This window comes from Callorhinchus milii, unplaced genomic scaffold (genome assembly GCF_018977255.1).
Source record: "Callorhinchus milii isolate IMCB2004 unplaced genomic scaffold, IMCB_Cmil_1.0 Scaffold3, whole genome shotgun sequence".
NCBI classification, from domain to species: domain Eukaryota; kingdom Metazoa; phylum Chordata; class Chondrichthyes; order Chimaeriformes; family Callorhinchidae; genus Callorhinchus; species Callorhinchus milii.
In genome coordinates this window covers 29,084,240-29,102,985 of record NW_024704744.1, presented here as the reverse complement: position 1 = coordinate 29,102,985, position 18,746 = coordinate 29,084,240, and the positions used below count along the sequence as shown (strand labels likewise).

The following is an 18,746-nucleotide window of genomic DNA, read 5'->3' as shown; positions in this document are numbered from 1 at the left end:
AGATTAGATCAGCAGGGTGCGTACCTCGGAGAGAATGTACATTCCATTCCAAACAAAGGGACATTTGCCAACATATGTGGAACTCTAAGTAGTTTGGTTTGGATATTCTTAAAAATAATAATAAACCTTACATTTGGCATAGCACCTTTCCTTTCGGGAGGAGTCCCAGAGCGCTTCACAAGATAAACTGCAAATTATAATGACTGTTTTTGGTCTTCGTGGTGAACATGGCAGTCGATTTGAGCATAACAATATCCCACAAACAGCCATGGAGTATGTGACTAATTTTATCTGGGATACTGTTGGGCAGGACACCAAGAGAAATTTCTTACTCTTTTCGAAAAGTGCTGTGGGATTTTTACCGTCCACTTGTACAGGCATACTTTGGTTTCATCCGATGGACAGTTTTTTGAGGAAGGATAGACCTTTCTCTAGCAGATCTTTTAAACGTTTTGAGGAAGTGATATCCAAATTGAAAGGGAGAAGGTACATACCTAGGCTTAAAGAAAAACTTTTCATGAAGTACCACACTGGAGTTGAGACTCCTCCAAACTGAAGTCCATGGTATCAAAGGTTGAATGTCAATTGGTAATTCAATAAAGGAAAGGAAGCGGAGGGTGCTTGTAAAGAGTAGCTAGGTGGAAATGTGTGAGCCCAGAACCTAATAATATCAAACAATTGACAAACAAAGTGAGGTCCCTCAAACAACCAGCCGTCAGTATTTGACAGATTAATCTGAAGGATTATTGGCCAGGACAGCAGAAGAAACATGCTCTCTTTTCGAATTCTATAGTATGTTTTAAAATTAAGCAGAATAGGCAGAACATCAATTTAATGTTTCATCTGAAGTACAGCACGACTGACAATTCAGCATCTCCCCAACACTACAATGGAGAGTCATCCTAAACTATGAGCACAAGTACCCACGCAAGATTTGAAACCATAACCTTTTGACCCACATACAGGTTTTCTGCCAAAAAAAACATACCGACAACTTCAGTACATTTTTTGTTGATTTAATTCAAAAATAGCATCCAACCAATCCTAAACCTGTGTATGAAAAAACACTTTCTGGCATTTGATTTATAAATTAACAATTTTTTTCATGTTGATCGGTCAAACTCCATTTAGTAAGGATTTTTAGAAGGAAATCAATTCACACCACTACAACATAAATGCAACAGGCAGCACTGTAATCAACCTCAGCATCCAGTTGATCCTCAGCTTCCTCACATTCACTCCTTGACCAAGACTGCTTTTCTTCACCTTCAGTAAATTCCCCCCACCCCTATGACTTCAGATGCTGGCAAAACTCTTATACCTTTGTTATCTCCCACTTAGATTTTTTAAACTCACTCCTTGTCGGTCTCCCTAGCTAAACCATTCATAAACTAATAATTCATAACTAATTAATAAGAAACAAGCAATCCATTATTGAAAGAAAGGTGGAAAGTTGAGAAAATGCATTGATATACTGGTGGTGTCATGATTATGTGATGTGCCAAGAACAGGTCAGGAAGTGGTTTAATCATTGCAGTACAATATGGGGGGTGGGGGCAATATTAAGAACTTGAAGTTTACCTTAGTTTACCAGAAATACTCTTACTTTCTTTCCTGAAAGAAGGCAAACGTTTGGGGGATTGGATTGTATAAAATGTTAATGCTCTTGTGCCCACCCATTTTGCTTTCCTTACAGTTTAAGGCCTGTGTTATGAAATGAAACATTGCCGTTTTGTTTAATTAGGCTGATTTCAAAAGTGATATGGCCAGGAAGTGGATTGTTTAGACCCAAATAAAATAGCTTCAAAGATAACAATTTGAATCCATGTACATGCAATCCTAACAGATATAGATTTTGTAGCATATTCTAATGTACTCTTACAAAGGACCACTTTTATGCTTTAGGATAAATATCTCTATACCATAGGGTTTCTCCCTTCTGGAAATTAAAAAGTACCCTAAAGAGATGAATGTTGTCCCATTCTAACTCCTCACCCCCAATTCCCAGATTTGGCTTACCCATATCCAAATTGATTCTTCCCTCCTATGTGTCATTGCCTAAAAAAGACCTCAGAAAATTTCTCTTGAACTATGCCTTTAGTAATTTATCATTCTCTAATTTCCAACATCAACATTACATTTGTCACACTATATGGCTCAGTTGGCTGAGTCAGAAGATTGTGGGTTGGGACTTGGAACACATAGAATCTAAGATGATACTATTCCAGTGCTGGAGATGTGCTTTGCCTTGTAGGCAGTGCGACCTCCCCTCCCGCCCCCCCCCCCCCACCCCAGAGCTCATGGACTAGAAGGTCATCAGACGGTTCTTGAAGGAGGCAAAGGAAGGACGAAGTAAAGGGACTCTGGAATGGCAGGGGACATGAAGCAGACCAGCTGAATGGCAGAACCAGGAAGATTTGTAGGGTTTTAGAAGATCCCGGCGAGCAGAAAGTTTGCACCTGCTAATGGTCTTGTTGGCCCAAGAGGAGAGAGAATACCAGAGGTGGGCAATGTAGCGGATGTAGGAAAACCTGAACTTGTCAGAGCATGACATGGGGTTTGAAGGACAGTTGAGAATCGAACAAGACATCGAGGTTCCGCAATTGCTCTGTGAGGTGGAGTGTAAACTTGAATTTTGTGTTGATTTAATTTGAAATTATGATGATTTAATGTAGGTCTATAAAATCACAGAAAATGGGAAAAATGCAAATAATTTACTAATTAAACTTGCTGAAAGAATGTAAGTATTTAATTGGTTAATTACCAAATGAAACCATGCAATCTATCATATCTATTATGTGGCACATTTCATTTTTGCAAATGCTTAAACATTTACATTTTCATATATTGTTTTTTCACTTATTGCGGCAAACATAAACCCAGCAAGTATAAATTATGCACTTTACACATCTCTTTCCATTATGAGAGTTCGTGACTGGACTCTTTCTGCCTCCTCGTCCTCCTTGACCTCTCTGCTGCCTTCGACACCATTGACCACTCTATCCTCATTCCACTACCTCTTCTCTCACCTCAATCTTCACGGCTCTGTCCTTGACTGGTTCAGATCATATCTTTCACACCGCCTCCACTTCATCTCCACAAACGGTTTCTCTTCTAGCCCCCGCACCATCTCGTGCAACGTTCCTCAGGGCTCTGTCTTTGGTCCTCAATGTCACAAATAAATATCAGAAATTATATGAGATAGCCTTGTTTTTAAAAAAAAATTGGAACACGTTGTTAGCAAAAACACATTTAATTGATACCTTAACAAGCTAGATTCATGAGGTCTAGGCAAACAGCAAAATACAGATATTTCTGTGTACATCTTTATTGCTCTAAAGTAATGCTCAAAGGAGGTGTAGAAATCAAATTAGTCTCAGCAACCAATATGAAAACATGTAGGATTAACACTCAGGATTAACTGACAGAAGGACTCCACTGAGAAATTTGCATGCACATAAATGACAACATATTCTCTAATCTCTTCTGCCTTTTCATTGCTGATTGATTCTTCACAGTGGTTCTGCTGATTCTTTGCTGATCAGTGAACATTTCAAATTGGAATAAAGGTAATAGGTACAATCAGGACAGATTTATGAGGCAGCTTTTGAGTTCTAATTTTCTTGTCAGTAATCAGAGAAGTGGATAGTTTTAGTGAAGCAGCTAAATGATAGGTATAGAGAAATATTTCATGAAGAAGGAGGCCCAGTAATATAAACAGGATTGGTCCCGTGAGATAAAAGGTAACGATTGTTAGAAAGAAGTTACATCGTATTACATAGAATATGCAGCACAGAAACAGGCCATTCGGCCCAACTGGTCTATGCTGGCGTTTATGCTCCACATGAGCCAAGTTGAATTTAACCCTATATCAAATCTCAGTTTACAACTTGAACCTATTTAAAATGGCAGTGTCCACATATGGATGTGTGCTATTGCATTTGTTGCTCCCTCTGAAACCTTCTATTTGTTTACTCCATTAACTCTTTCAGACGGTGAGGAAAATGTTTCTAAGTTTGATATGCATATAGCATCTGCCATAATGCATATACTTAGATTACATGTATATGAAGATTGCTCAGTCTTTTCATTCATTTTAAATATCTTGTTCAGTAACATTTATTGCCATTGTAAATGGATTGATTCCCAAACTATCCTTGCAACTTTGATTGTTGACTGCATATAATGTATCGTCTCTGGATAAATTAGGTCCTTGCATTTCTGTGATCTTTTCATAGTGGAGCAAATGCTGTTTCCTGTTGTATGTACAATAGTCTAGTCAAATAAAAACCAATGCTGCTGCAATTCAAACTCATGGAATATATGTGCTTATGTTAAAATGGGTTACAAAGAGGTTATGTATATTCTGTGACTTCCACTACCGAAAACATCAAAGTGGAGTAAAATACCCATAAAATCCCCATAGCTATATGATACCCACAAAACCTCAATATGTATGTAACTTTACTGCTTGCAAACTTATTTCTTTGCATTAGCTTCCTGACACAGGAAGTAAGTGAACCACTTTCATTTAATTGTGTTATAAAATTCTGTTTCTGTAATCATACATAAAAAATAAAATAAAATAAATTGAGGTCACAGATTATTAGGTTAGTGTAAATTTAATTGTTTTTTTAAAAATGTACTGTACAAAGAGCAACAGTTCAGTCTGAAGATGTAACCCACCTAAATAAAACCATTCACCCAACCTTCAATCCCCTATATCATTTTTAAAAGGGAACAAGATAGATAATTGAAAAAGAAATCTTAAAATGTGTGGTGAATGAGTGGGAAAAAATAAAGCGTTTCATGTAGAGAAAAATACCCAAGCACACTTCGTGGTCTGATTGTATGGAAACAAATGGCCTGAATCGATGGAAACATGATATGACTCTTTGAAAGACTAAACAGTATTATTATCATTTATTGAGAAAGTATACCCAGAATAATAAGTAAAGATATGCCAATACAGCAGGATGTGTTAGCAAAGTTCTCTGAATACACAGAAGATAATCCACAGCTGGATTGGCATTCCGCAGCCAGGAAAGGATAGTAGAGGCCAAGACACTGCTCTTTTAAGAAATAGCTGAATACTGTAATGGGAAGAGCAGGATAGCTAACCTTTTATGATTCTATAAATGTGAAATTTACAAGTATTTTTCCCTACACAGATGATCACAGGCCTGTTAAAGCAGCTGCTCCAGCAGTACCACCCAAAAAACCAATTATTCCACTGAAGGGTAACTCGGCAATGAGGTTGGCAATTCCTCCCAAGCGACCAGAGAAACCTCTACTACCGCCTCCTTTAGCCAAGTAAGAGAATTATTTTACTTACAGGGCTAACCACTGAACTACAGGACTCCTACTTAGAGATAGAAAACACCTCTAAATTGTTTACTTTAAAAAATTAATTTTTGACTGACCGCAAATGTAAGCCAAACAATTGTGAAGGAAGTAATCATGATTGGACATGTTAAATTTCCCTTCAGGGAGGGAATGAAAATATAATGGGAAATATATGGTAAACTGTGATAAATTGTAGGTAACTGTCTCAAGTACAATATTCACACTTTGTAGAGGAGGATTGTACTTAAATCAGATTTTTGAATGTGTCCTGAACTTGTTTGAACCACATAATAATGTATAAGATTTAAAGAGATGAATTTACAAAAGAGCTTTTTATAGAATCATAGAAAAGAGGCATAGGAGATAAACAATAAATAATAATCCTTATATTTGATAGTGAAATGCGGCAGCCAATTGCGCACAGCAACGTCCCACAAAACGTCATGCATTTTGACCAAATTATTATTTTTTTTCTTGAGGGATTATTATCAGGCATGTGGAGTAAGGAAACTTTTTTATTGCATTTGAGATGCCCAATTGGCTCTTTTTTATTCACATGAACATGAAAGCAAATAATATATTCGCATATATGATTGTAGAGAGAATATAAATAATATTTCTGCATTCCTCTTAAATAGAGCAAATGGAGAGGTGCCTTATAATCGACCAAAGTCGGACATTGAGCCATCAATTCTTAGACCAAAACACGAGTCGGAATCATCACATTTTCGACCAAAATCGATGGGGAGTGCACTGCTGGATAAAGCTCTTGAAATAGGTAAGAATACAAGTAGCTTTTGAATGTAAAATGCAAGTAGCTTTTAAATGCATCAAACATTTAATGATTGAAAGGAAAACCCAGGCTGCTGGAAGTCTGAAAGCAAACCAGAAAATGTTAAAAATAGTCAGGAGGTCAATAATTAGCACCTAAAAGAGAAAGATAACTTCATATTTTGGGTGGGAGCATTCAGAAATGGAATGGTTGGGTTGGAAAAGTTGCTCTACAGGATAAAGGAAGGCAAGCAGCATTAATTCAGGAAAACAAAGATAATTAGGAGAAATGTAATCACAAAGGCAGCTCTGTTGATGGAGTGGATAGAGCTAATAATAAAAATAAACAATCCTTATATTTGATATAGCGTTTTTCACGTCTTCTAGACTTTTCAAAGCGTTTCACAGAATATACTGTAAAATGAATTGACTGTATATTTATGGGCGAAACGCGGCAGCCAGTTGCGCACAGCAGTGTCCCACAAACAGTTGTGGATTGAGTGACCAAATTATTATTGTTTTTTCTTGAGGGATTATTATCAGATGTGCGTAGTAAGGAAACTTGCCCAAGGTTTCTCCCTGCTGGGAATCAAACCCAGGTCTCTCGCTTTCGAGGCGAGTGCTCTAACCACGGAACTACAGGACTCCTACTTAGAGCTGCAGTTCATAGACTGGGAGCTCGCTGGAGGCTGGTATCTGTCCTAAAATTGCCCATTACAATTCTAAACCTACGTCCTCTTGTTCTACTGTCAAGATACATCCTAAACTAATGATCTGGGGTTACTTTTTCAATCCCATTTAAAATGTTATACACGTCTATGAGATCTCTTCTGAGTCATCTTCTCTCGACTGAATATTGATGCTCATTGTTCATTTCATTCTGAAACTTTGCAATGCATTATATTTGCCTTATGAGGAAACTAGTGCTGGGCCATGCTTCACTATTTTCAAGACTGACTCTGTTATAATGTTGGGTTGCTCTGATTGGGTAACCTGCCACTTTAACAGTCATATTTACTATATTGTTGAATACTGCAGAGTACCTCCAATTGACAGATTAGCTCTAGGGTTGGGGGTGGTATGTCTCATCTAGAATAATTACAGCTCCAGCAATCAATGAAACAATTCTACTGGATTCCACCCTGAAAGTGAAGGGCCTGACTTATGTGTTGTTTTTTGGTCAGCCGGGTGTCTGACACATGCGGAAACCCATCACTCTGCTTGAGAATATCCAAACTGAGATTTCCATGCATCCCACCTACATATGGAAATCCCAGAGATAGATTGTTGGCACGGGATGCACTCCTACTTACCTAATTCCAGAAAGTATTAGGTGCAATAGCCAAGGCTTGAGGACCCCAGTGTGTGTTGGGACACTGCTGGAGTCTAACCAGCTAAAACCGCATAGCTTGCCATTGATATTGCTGTTTGGCAAGCTTTCTCTCTGCTTGTCCAGCTAGGCCCACCCTACCAGTTAGGGCTTTGGCTTGCAGGGTTAACAGAAGGTGAGTGGGATGACCCCCTGCCAGCAGTGACTGGTCGGTTCTTTTAGGTCCTGCCGATGACTGGCTGGCTTTGGCTGCCCTGGAATAGTGCAGACCCGCTTGGCTCAGCAACCGAACTGCCGAGACTCCCATAGATAGTTGACTCGATTCCGGCATTCCATTGCCAGACATGTCACCTTGCAGGCGGGTTCAGCTCCAAGGAGACCCCACTTACCTGACTTACAGCTGAACTGAACTGAAAGAAACTGAAAGAGGATGCAGATAGTGTAGGGGATTGAGTTGAGTGAGCCAATAGAAAGAGCCAATAGAAAAATCTACAAATCCTTTGTAGATTTGTTTTACCTGCTGTGTATCTTGTCCTCAACTGAATGGGTCACATATTTCCCTCCCACCCCACCCGGGCCCCCCCATAAGCTTTGTAAATCTTACTTTGAAAAGCTTGCTTTTAATTTTCGTGTGATCTATTTTGAAACATCATCTTTATGTTTACTTTAGCTACACTGAAGAATTTATCTTCCAAACTCCGATAACTTTTTCAAAAAATGGATTCCCATTTATCCTTGATAATTCTTTCCTTGAATAGTCTCATTATCCATCCCCAGTCTATACTGAGATCCGATTCCTTAATCTATGGAAGACAGATTTATGGCAATGTTAGAATTCTGCTAATAGATCTTATTCTTATGTTTTAAATTACAGATTTAATAATGATTTAAAACAAATCTGAGAATTGAGTTTCAAAAGATTAGTACAGTACTTGATGCTGTTTGTTCTGTTGATCTGATTATTTTAGCACTTCACTGAAGCTAGCCTTTGATCTACATGACACACAACAGATGTTTGTTCTTGTGTATTTATTCAACAGATCAGTACTCAAATATCGAATCTGTGGGGAATTTCTCACTATAATTGCAAGTGTTTTTCCTGAGCTTTTGTTGTATTTTATAACAAGCCATTCTGATTGGAAGTTCGGAAGGAATAATAATTTTTTTGTTTCTAATGTAGATTTGATGGGTTTTGACGCTGTGGAATCTTCAAGTAACAAACTCTCCCACCTTACAACTAGCAGGCCGAAGATGCCAAGGAGAAGGCCGCCTACTCTTTTTTGTGGCAGTCCTTCAGTGAGTTCTCCCTCCTGTTTTAAACCAGTATACAAAAGTATAAATACACGTGTGTGAGTGTGCCGGCTTCCCATGTTTGAGAACAGTTGATATTTGGGTTGTGTGATGTCAGTAGCACTTTCTGCTCATATGGCAGTGCACAGGAGTGACGTTATAGTGCTCTCTGTACATAGTGATGTGTATATACAATGTTTGGAAAGTCACCGGCGACACATTCTGTCCAGCACCTTGGGACATCTTCCCGGCGTGAAAGACGCTATACATATGTAAATTGTTGTTGTTGTTGACCCAACAACCTGGAAGTTGGCCCTTTTTTCATGCTGCACTTATAATGTGAGCGCTGAGACATTAGACCTCACTATTAACAAGGTTTGCCTATATATCCACAAGCAGAAGAAAGAAAATGAGGTCTAATCTAGGAAACCAATCTAGGAATGTAAAGTACTGGAAAGCAGCATTCTGTCTGCAAATAAACCTGACCATCAAAGATGCAAGGGAATTACTTAGGCCATGTAGAAGTGGAATATTTTCCAATTGCTGGCAATCTCTCTATTATAATTCTAACTATAATTCTTTATAATTGCAGGGAAAGGTATGGATAATTAAATAAGGTGGAAGCTGCTTTAGCCGGACGCCAGTTAACCCAAGACGCCTGGTCCTGATTCATTTGTATTCTTACTTGTTTTAAATATGCCGGTTAATTCGGAAAAAAATCTGCAGCTATTCATTCGCCGCCAGCAATTGCAATTTGATTCCTCCTATTTCGATCCTGCTCGTGAGGAGTGGGTAGATTAACGGTGACTAGCGTGCCATATTCAGCGCCTCGGGACGTCCTCCCGACGTGAAAGGCGCTCTATAAATGGAATCTTGTTGTTGTTGTTGTTGTTGGTAAAACATTTTCAAAACATTGATTTTTAAATGGCCATTCTCAGAAATATTTTTCTTTCAATAATTTTGTTTAAATTCCTATCTTGGTATTCAGGCTTTGGATGAAAGTCATTCGAACAGAAATTCTAAAGTGATTGAAGAGGAGGAAGAAGAAGAAGAAGAGAAAGAAGAAGAAGCTGCCAAACCAAAGTCATCCACCATCAATAAAAAGGTATAGTTTGTTATCTCCTAAGCAAATCTCCAGGTCAAAGTTGTGGGCCAAGCTCCAGGTTGGAATTTCAAACTCTTAGTCCAAAGTGACCATCCAATGGTGTGCTGATGTAGTGCAGCATTGTTGAAGGACTGTGCAGTCCCTCAGGTGAGGTGATAAACCAAGGTTCCGTCTGCCTGTTCAGATGAGTATTAAATATCTTGCGGTACTATTTGAAAAGAGAAAGGAGATTCTGTGGGGTCCTGGCCAACAGTCCCATTAATAAGATTCACTTCATGGTTCATGTGTTGTCAGGTGAAGTTACCGAATCAGTAGTGTAATAACTAGCCTGTATTTATTAGAAAATAAAATTCTGCTTTTTATAAAATACTTTTTTCAGGCTTTGGGCGAGAGTCATTTTGAAAGAAGTTCTAAAGTGAAAGAAGAAGAAACTGCCAAGCCAAAGCCGAGTATCAAAAAGGTCTGAATTTTTTATTTTTTTGTATGTTATACAGTTATACAGCTGGTTACAGTGGTTATACAGCTTTCTATGTTTCCATTATCAGTTAATAAACAAAGATGTTTACTTTTGGACCTTTCTCAACATAAAGTTGGGTATCACTTTACCCATAAGCCCTGAGAAGTTATATAAGATTCTTAATATACACCTGAACAGGCTATTGTACAGTAAAACTCACATAAGTCTTAACAGAACAGCACATTTAATATGGCTTACACAACTTCTGAGTTCCAGTCAAACTATAAATTGTTGAAAATCAGATTTAAACAATAATCCACACAGCACATTCAATGTAGCCGGTAAGTGAGCAGGCGGTGAAGGCTCAAGACTACGTTTCCTGCAATTCAATGCTTGACTCCTGTGAGTGCCTCCTCACCTCAGGCGCTGACAGCATCACTGTTCATGGATGCACTCTCCACCTCAGAGATCCAGTACGCAACCTTGGTGTTTTGTTCGACACTCAACTGCCTTTGAAAACCCACATCTGTGCCATGAACACACCTGTCTTCCCCACCTCTGCAACATCGCCCACCTCCCGGCACCACCTCTTCCCTCAGGCCGCTGAGACCCTCATCCATGCTTTTATAATATCCAGGCTTGCCCTTTAGAACTCCATCCCATAGTCCCTTTGTTTTGCTCCCTCGCTTACCTCTTTCAAAGCACGTCTCAAGACCCTCCTCTTTGACTGCACATTTGACCACCCCCCTACCCTCCTTTCCCTCCACCCACTTTGCTCCCAATCCCCTACTCGGGTTCATATCCCTGACTGTCCAACGCCTTGGGACAAGCCCCTGACGTGAAAGACGCTTTACAAATATAACTTGTTGTTGTTGGCCACCTCTCCATTGCCTCTGCCCTCAGGGTGCCAAGACCCTCATCCATGCTTTCATCATGTCTGGGCTTGAATACGTTAATTCCCTGCTTGTAGGACTTCCCAACATTTCCCTCCCCACAATGCAGATTAGTCAGAGCTCTGGAGCTCGTGTCCTCTCCTGCACTATACTCCTGGAGCTGATCACCCCCAAGCTGGCCCTCCTTCCCTGGCTCCCCATTCCCCAGAGGATTGAGTTTAAAATCCTCGTTCTCTCTTTTAAAGCCCTGGAAGGCCTTGCTGCTCCCAACCTCAGTGAACTACTAAAACCATACTAACCCCACGTGAAGGATGCAATATAAATGCAAGTTGTTGTTGTTGTAACCTGCCCACTCCCTCCTCTTGGCAGGCACTGGCCAGCTCTGTGTCCCCTGCCATGCCCACTTTAGTATCGGTGGTCAGGCCTCAGGACTTTCTTCCCCCACCCTCTGGAACTCCAACCTGAATACCTCCGCCTTTCCTCCCTTGCCTCCTTCAAGGCCCCTCTCAAGAGCTTTCTCATCCTCCCACCCCGATCCCCTTTGATCTCCATATGCTTGACTGTCCAGTACCTTGGGACTTCATCCCAACGTGAAAGGCAATCTATAACTGCAATTTGTTGTTGATGTTGTTGTACATTTCCCTTTAAGTAGAGTTGAACAGTATATCTAAAAAAAAGTTTTGTACAGTTTAGCATAAGAAAATATAACATTTGTAAATAGTGCTGCAGTAAACATACTCAGACACATGAAATCACAGAATTAGTAAAGTTGTGAATGACTTGCACTTCTCAGGAAATGAGATTTTGTTTCTTTATGAAACTCCTACGCTGTTTTTCAGTCTTTGGGTGAGAGTCATTTGGATAGAAGTTCTAAAGTGATTGAAGTAGAAGAAACTGCCAAACCAAAGCTGCCCAACAGTATTAAAAAGGTATAGTTTTGTTTGTTGAAGAGCTCCGAGAAGCTACCTGGCATGAAGCGCACTATATAAATGCAAGTTGTTGTTATTTGCTACATCATGTACAAATAACACTTCTGCAGTTTTCCACTTTCCATAGAGTTATTCGAGATTTTCTCTCAGCAAACTAATTTTATCAGTGTCACTTTTATATTTCTAGCTCAGTATTGGTATTTTTACAATTCAATGCTGAGGAGTTGGAACCCTGGCTGATCTGTGGTGTGGGGGTGGGGAGCAAAGAGACATGTGAATGCATATATCTTTCTGTCTGCAAAGCAGTTCAGTCTGAAGATTGGTGCGTCAGTCTGGCTCAGTTGGTAACTTTGGTTACACTCTTGCCTCTGAGTCAAAAGGTTGTAGGTTCAAGGCCCATTATGGACTTTGAGACTTTGAATTCATATAGTCTAGAGACCCTAGACTGACACTGCAATTTAGTGCTGGGATGCACTGCATTGTTGGAGGTTCCAACTTTCGGGTGAGACATTAAACAGAGACCGTGCTTGTCTATTCAGGGGGACTTTAGAGGTCCCATGGTACAATTGGAAAAGAGTAGAGAGTTTCTCCTGGTGTCCTGGCCAATAATCCCCCAGATAAAATTTGTCATTCATAGCTGTTTGTGGGATATTGCTGTACATAAATTGGCTGCTGACTAACCTATAAATGCAATTACTAAGAAAGAGCTCGAACAATTACAAATGTAATTACAAATGCAGGCTCCAACACTGTCTCACACCGCAGACCACTGAAACCCTCATACACGACTTCGTTACATCGAGGCATTATGCAAACTCACTGCTTGTCGGCCTCCCCAACTCCTCCCTCCACAGACTGCAGATCATCCAGAACTCTGCAGCTCATGTCATTCCCGCACTAGGCTCCGTGACCCTATCACCCCCATCCTTGCCCAAATCTACTGGCTTCCCATCACACAGAGGATACAGTTCAAGATCCTGGTCCTCACCTTCAAAGCCCTCCACGGTCTTGCTCCCCCCTATCTCTCCGACCTCCTAACCCCCTACCTCCCTGTTTGCTCCCTCCGCTCAGCGGGCTCCAGGCTGCTTCACATCTCCTGCCTTGCTCGTCCTACTATCAGCAGACGGGTCTTCCGCCACTCTGCACCCACCCTATCGAACTCCATCCCGCAGTCCCTCCGTCTCCTTTGCCACATTCAAGACCCACCTCAAGACCCTCCTCTTCGAACGTGCTTTCGATCTATCTGCCTCAGCTCGGTTCCGTAACTCTGTCTGTTCAGTGCCTTGGGACATCCTTCCGACAAGAAAGGCACTATACAAGTGTAATTTTGTTGTTGTTGTACTATAAAGTAATTCCTATGAAGTGCTTTGAGATGTCCTACTGACGTGAAAGGTGCTAATGAATTGCAAAGTTTATTATCATTATTATTTCTTTCATTTAATACCTAATAAATATCTTCCATGAGCAGAGTAAAAAAATTTTTGGGTGATTGGATGTGTCTGGGAGAGATAGTTGGGCAATGTAATAACATTACTTTCTCTTTTGTTCCAGCCAACATTGAAACAAAATGTTGGCCCAGAGAATGCTGTTGACGTAAAAGATGCAGTTGAAGTGGACAATGAGAACAGAAGTGATTTGGAAGATCTTAAGGCACAAATCACTGATCTGGTGACTGTTGTTGAGCAGCTCAAGTCCCAGCACAAGTAATCTATTTTAGATTTGTATGATTTTAAACTGTATTTCCACGTGTTTTTAATATACTCCAATGTAATTTACTTACACTTCACTTAGGAGGCTAAACTTTCCCTTTCTCTACTTCTCTAAATCACGTTAATAAACATCCCAGACCCCTCTATACCTTCAACCACTGCACCGCTAACCATCCTTAGATTCCACCTTCAGAGCTCCCTCTGCCTCTGGAAACCTCTCCGTTCTCCCTTGCACTGTGAAGGACATTATATAAATGCAAGTTATCGATGTATCTGTTGTTTCCTGTACTATCCCATTATGAATTTCAAAATGTTTTGACATATTGACAAGATAAACAAACAGATCTGGCATACTTTTATAATCTCTTTATATTTTCCTGGTTATTTTTCCCTTCAATTGTTTTTGTTTCTGTTTTTTCCTGTATTTTGTTTGGGCAGCATGGTCTGATAAATGCAGAAACCCATCACCATGCTTAAGAGCACCCAAACCAGACTGAGTGTTCCATGACCGCCACCTAAACATGGAGATTCCTGGAATGGATGGGAACAATCTTCCGATTTTTCTTGTTATCACCTCCAATGTCCCTCCATCCCTTTTGCATTTGGGAATTTGCTTTTTTTTTATCTGTAATAACCAGCTGCTCTTTCCTGACTGTGACTGAATCTTCATTGTCTTTTAGTGATGTTTGATAACATTGTGTAGATGATTTTAATTGTTCATAATGTCTTTTATTTACATCTTATGCCTATTGAATGTGCTCTATTTGTAATTCAAAGCTATTATTTTATGTATTGTCTGCAGGAAAGAATTGAATGAATTGAGGAATGATTTGGAGGATGAAAAGAAGAAACGTGCTGCCTTACAGGTAAAACATTTGGAAAAATATATTTTAAAAACCTGCTACTGTACGCAGCTCTATGTAATGAGGCTATGCTTAAATTTGAATGGTGGCCGTGTGTGCAGTTGCACTTTCCTGCTGTTCTTGAAACTGCTGATCCAGATTTCTTGCCAATTCACCCATAATATTTATATTTAAAAATATACATTCAGGGAGTCTTATTATGTATAATTTAAGAAATATCTGAACCATTTTTTGCTGTATTTTTTTTCCTATGCACTACTATTTTTTAAAATATATTATTTAGCATTTTCCTTCTTTCTCCAGGTGTCCCCTCTCTCTCTTTCTCTCTGTGTTACACACATCACACTCACATCACACACAGGGCCAGCCCTTTTTCTCTCTCTCTCTCACACACACACACACAAATAGCAAACACACAAACACCAAGCTTCTCTCTCTGCTACACACAGTGCACAGACTTTTGCTCTAGTTTTTACTTCTTTCTTTGAACAGCCCTTTGCTCTGTCTTCCACAGTGCTGCCCTTCTCTCTTTCCAACATCGTGCCATCCCTATCCATACATTGTGTATATTTCTGTTTTTCCCATATGAGTATTATCAGGCCTGAAGTATTTATTATTTTTTTTTGTCAGCTGTGTCTCTGACTCACACTCTGGAACCATTACCATGCTTAAGAGTCTCCAAACCAAGCTGAGATTTCAATGCTTCTCACCTATATATTATATATTAAATACTGTATCAGTACATGCTGAAATGTTCTCCTGCTGGTTACAATGCAATTTTTGCAGTGAGTCTATAATTATGTTTACATTAACAATATGCACATGCACAATCATTAATAATAATAGTACTTGCCTTTGATATAGCACCTTATCATGTCTTCGAGACATCTCAAAGCACTTCATAGAATATGCTGTAAAGTGCAGTGACTGTATATTTTGTGGGCGAAAAGCGGCAACCAATTGCGTACAGCAGTGTCCCACAAATAGTCATGGATTGAAATGATCAATTTATTTTTTTTGAGGAACTATTACCCCTGGAAAAGCGATCTGCCAATTGACTTAACAACCGGGTTCCTATTTACTGCTAGGAAGATTATCTCCACAAAATTTCAGTGACTATTTTGCCTTTTATTCCATTTTGCCCATTTTGTGGTCTGCAGATATGGCTTGCTTGATTGTAGTAAAAAGTATTTTAATAAGATCATATTTCTAATTTTTGCTTTAGTTTTTACTTTTAAGTTTCAACAGTTTACTTGTTGCTATTTCTGTAATTTGAATATTTCTTCAGTGTATCAGCATTGTCGGATTCCCAAGTTCATTTTAGAAGCAAAAGGCAATAGGCACCTGGAAAATGATACAAAACACTGCTTCTCACCTATGTATTGTACATAATTCACTGCTGATTTAAGAATACCATGAAAATAAAATATTTTCACGTTGTCCTGACCTCTGCTGAGGCCATTCTTTAGTTCTCATCTCCTGGAGACTAAAAGCACTACCTCCTGTGAGATCAGTAGTAATAAACATCACATTCAGTGCTAAAGTTGTCATCTTCAAACACTGTTATGTTCAAGTGAGAGAAGGTGTTAATAGTTGCATTCAATACAATGCTGTGTATGTATTGCAGCTGTGTTTTGTTTCTCCTTTAGGTCTCTTTTAAAAACCTTTCTTCTGGTCCCTGACCAAGTTTGCTTTCTTCTCCTCTACAATATTGTCTGCTTCCATCCCAACACAGCCAAAACCTTCACCCGCACGTTCGTCATCTCCATGCTTGATTCTGACAATGTTCTTCTTTCCGGTCCTTCCTAGATCAACCTTTGACAAACTGCAGATATTCAGAGCTTCACAGTCCACATTCTTTCCCACACTAGGCTTTGCATGACAGTCATGCTCTACTGGCTCCCTATTCCCCAGTGGCTTGTTTTTAAGGTCCTTTTTTAAAAAATTCTTACACACCCTTGCTTGAGCTTCTATTATCTCCTGTAGTCCTACTCCATGTGCAATTCCTCAATTCTGAATGACTATGTAGAGAAGAACATGGCAGTTATGCAGAGGCCAGTATCATCAATAAAATATTTGCTAGCTTTACTGATGCACCTTAACAATTTCTAGTTATGAACTGGATTTGACTATTCTGTGGAAGATTGCTTTTGTTACATCTTATCTTGCATTCTTAAGTGAGTGGTTACTGAGTCTGCCCTGATTTATTACAGCTGGAGATAGACAAACTGAAGAAAGCTGTTCAATCTACGTGAGTCAAGTGGACTCTGAAGATCTCATATGCTGTGTGGGACAGTTTAACTATGACTCCATTGTTGCCAGTGACCCGGAAGAACAGTACTTTTGAGCATCTTTTCCCTTTATTCTAATTGTTTATTTGAAACTCTCAGATTATGATGTACTGATATCTTTGTAGAGATGGGTATAATCAAATGATGTAAATTTCTTGCCAATAAGAATGAATGAGGCCTTATTTACTACTGTGCTGGACTCGCAGAAAACACATTTGTGATCAGAGTTTTGGAGTTTGCTCAATGTACTACTGAATCTGTATAAAGGGGTAAGATGTTTAATGATTTTTTTAATTATGAAGATGTAGTTTAATTTTTTATGAATCTATCCAATGATTATAGTCATGCACAAATATATAAAATTAACATATTCTGCTAAATGGGAAAAAGGAGCCTAATAGATATTAGTTTTTTTTCTTGACAGAAAGGGAGGTTAATTTGCTGTATACAATTTTATTTTAGCTTTCCTACCCAGGGTTAACACTATTGTGCCTGAATGAAGTTTGCAGATGCAAGTATTAAATTAATATAAAGTAGTAAAAGGGCAAAGGAATGTAGACTACGGACCAATTGCATGTGCACAATGAAACTACTTTCGTAAAGAAGGTTATGTTGTTGATATGCTCATTTACACATTACCTCTAAAAAAGGGAGTTCATGGCCCTTACAGGTGTTCGAGGGTCTGAGGAAAATGTGCAAGCACCAGTTCTATCTTGATGTCTGTGTTAGTTTTGATTAATAGAATCTGTTATTTTCTGTCTTGCCTGTGGCCTGTCTTTCTATTGATTTAATGTCTCAGAAGATGTACAATAAATACCTACATTGTTGAGCTGCTTACAATTCTGAGGGAGAAAAAATATGATTTGGTTTGCGTTTAGGCAGACAAGTTTTTTTTTAAATTTCTCTTGAGCTATCTGCTCCTGCTGAGGTTAAAACCAAGTGCTATTGAAGACTGATTTTTACCAGTTCTTTGCTGCAATAAAACCCGTGATAAATGAACAGGAATGACAATCAATTCAAAATGAAAGTCATTGTTATATTCTTTTTCTTGCTCCTCATCTTTCTGCATGATAAAACAATGATAAAATGCTGTGCATTGGCAGGTGAGGTTCTCACCTTGCCTTAGCTATTCATACTATTCCACGTCCTGTAAAATCTTAAGTTTTTATTTTTAGTGTTTATCTTATAAGGAAATTTTGACTAATGCATTCTTTTTATAATCTATGGTTAATACCTTTACAATCAAGGAATTGTTCACAACTTGTTTACCAGTACTGTATGAGACGCATGCTTATTTTAAGTTTGTTTTAACATCCAAATAAAAAATAATTTGATAAAATCTTTTTCTTTCAGCTTTCAATTATATTTCTGAAGGATTACTTTTAATGTAGTTTACAATAACTCTATATTCAGTTAGAAAATTAACAGCCCTGGAAATGAGTGGATCCAGAGGTTGATTTGGGGATTATCATCTTACATAAGGTAGTTAGTCCAATGCTTGTGGTTAATAATAATAATCTTTGCATTTGATATAGCGCTTTTCACGTCTTCTAGACATCTCAAAGCGCTTCACAGAATATGCTATAAAGTGAATTGACCGTATATTTGTGAGCGAAACCCGGCAGCCAATTTCGTACAGCAGTGTCCCACAAACAGTCGTGGATTGAAAATGACTAATTTATTATTGTTTTGTTTTGGAGTTATTATTAGTAGAAGTGTGGAGTAAGGAAACTTGCCCAAGGTTTCTCCCTGCCTGGAATTG

At 39.0% G+C, this 18,746-nt stretch overlaps 1 protein-coding gene across 3 annotated transcripts in view; it reads left to right on the top strand.

The window, feature by feature from the left end:
• Window positions 1-18,323, top strand: part of LOC103185005 (CD2-associated protein) — a 96,726-nt gene extending 78,403 nt beyond the window's left edge. For 2 of the 3 annotated variants that reach the window (XM_042333183.1, XM_042333185.1), the window contains 9 exons: window positions 5,172-5,313; window positions 5,985-6,124; window positions 8,628-8,743; window positions 9,726-9,842; window positions 10,222-10,302; window positions 12,032-12,121; window positions 13,673-13,824; window positions 14,633-14,696; window positions 16,907-18,323. In XM_042333183.1, the coding sequence (XP_042189117.1) occupies window positions 5,172-5,313; window positions 5,985-6,124; window positions 8,628-8,743; window positions 9,726-9,842; window positions 10,222-10,302; window positions 12,032-12,121; window positions 13,673-13,824; window positions 14,633-14,696; window positions 16,907-16,948 (944 nt within the window). In that variant the 3' untranslated portion in view covers window positions 16,949-18,323. The remainder of the gene's footprint in view (window positions 1-5,171; window positions 5,314-5,984; window positions 6,125-8,627; window positions 8,744-9,725; window positions 9,843-10,221; window positions 10,303-12,031; window positions 12,122-13,672; window positions 13,825-14,632; window positions 14,697-16,906) is intronic. The other variant, XM_042333184.1, reaches the window with a different exon arrangement.
• The last annotated feature ends 423 nt before the right edge of the window (window positions 18,324-18,746 follow it).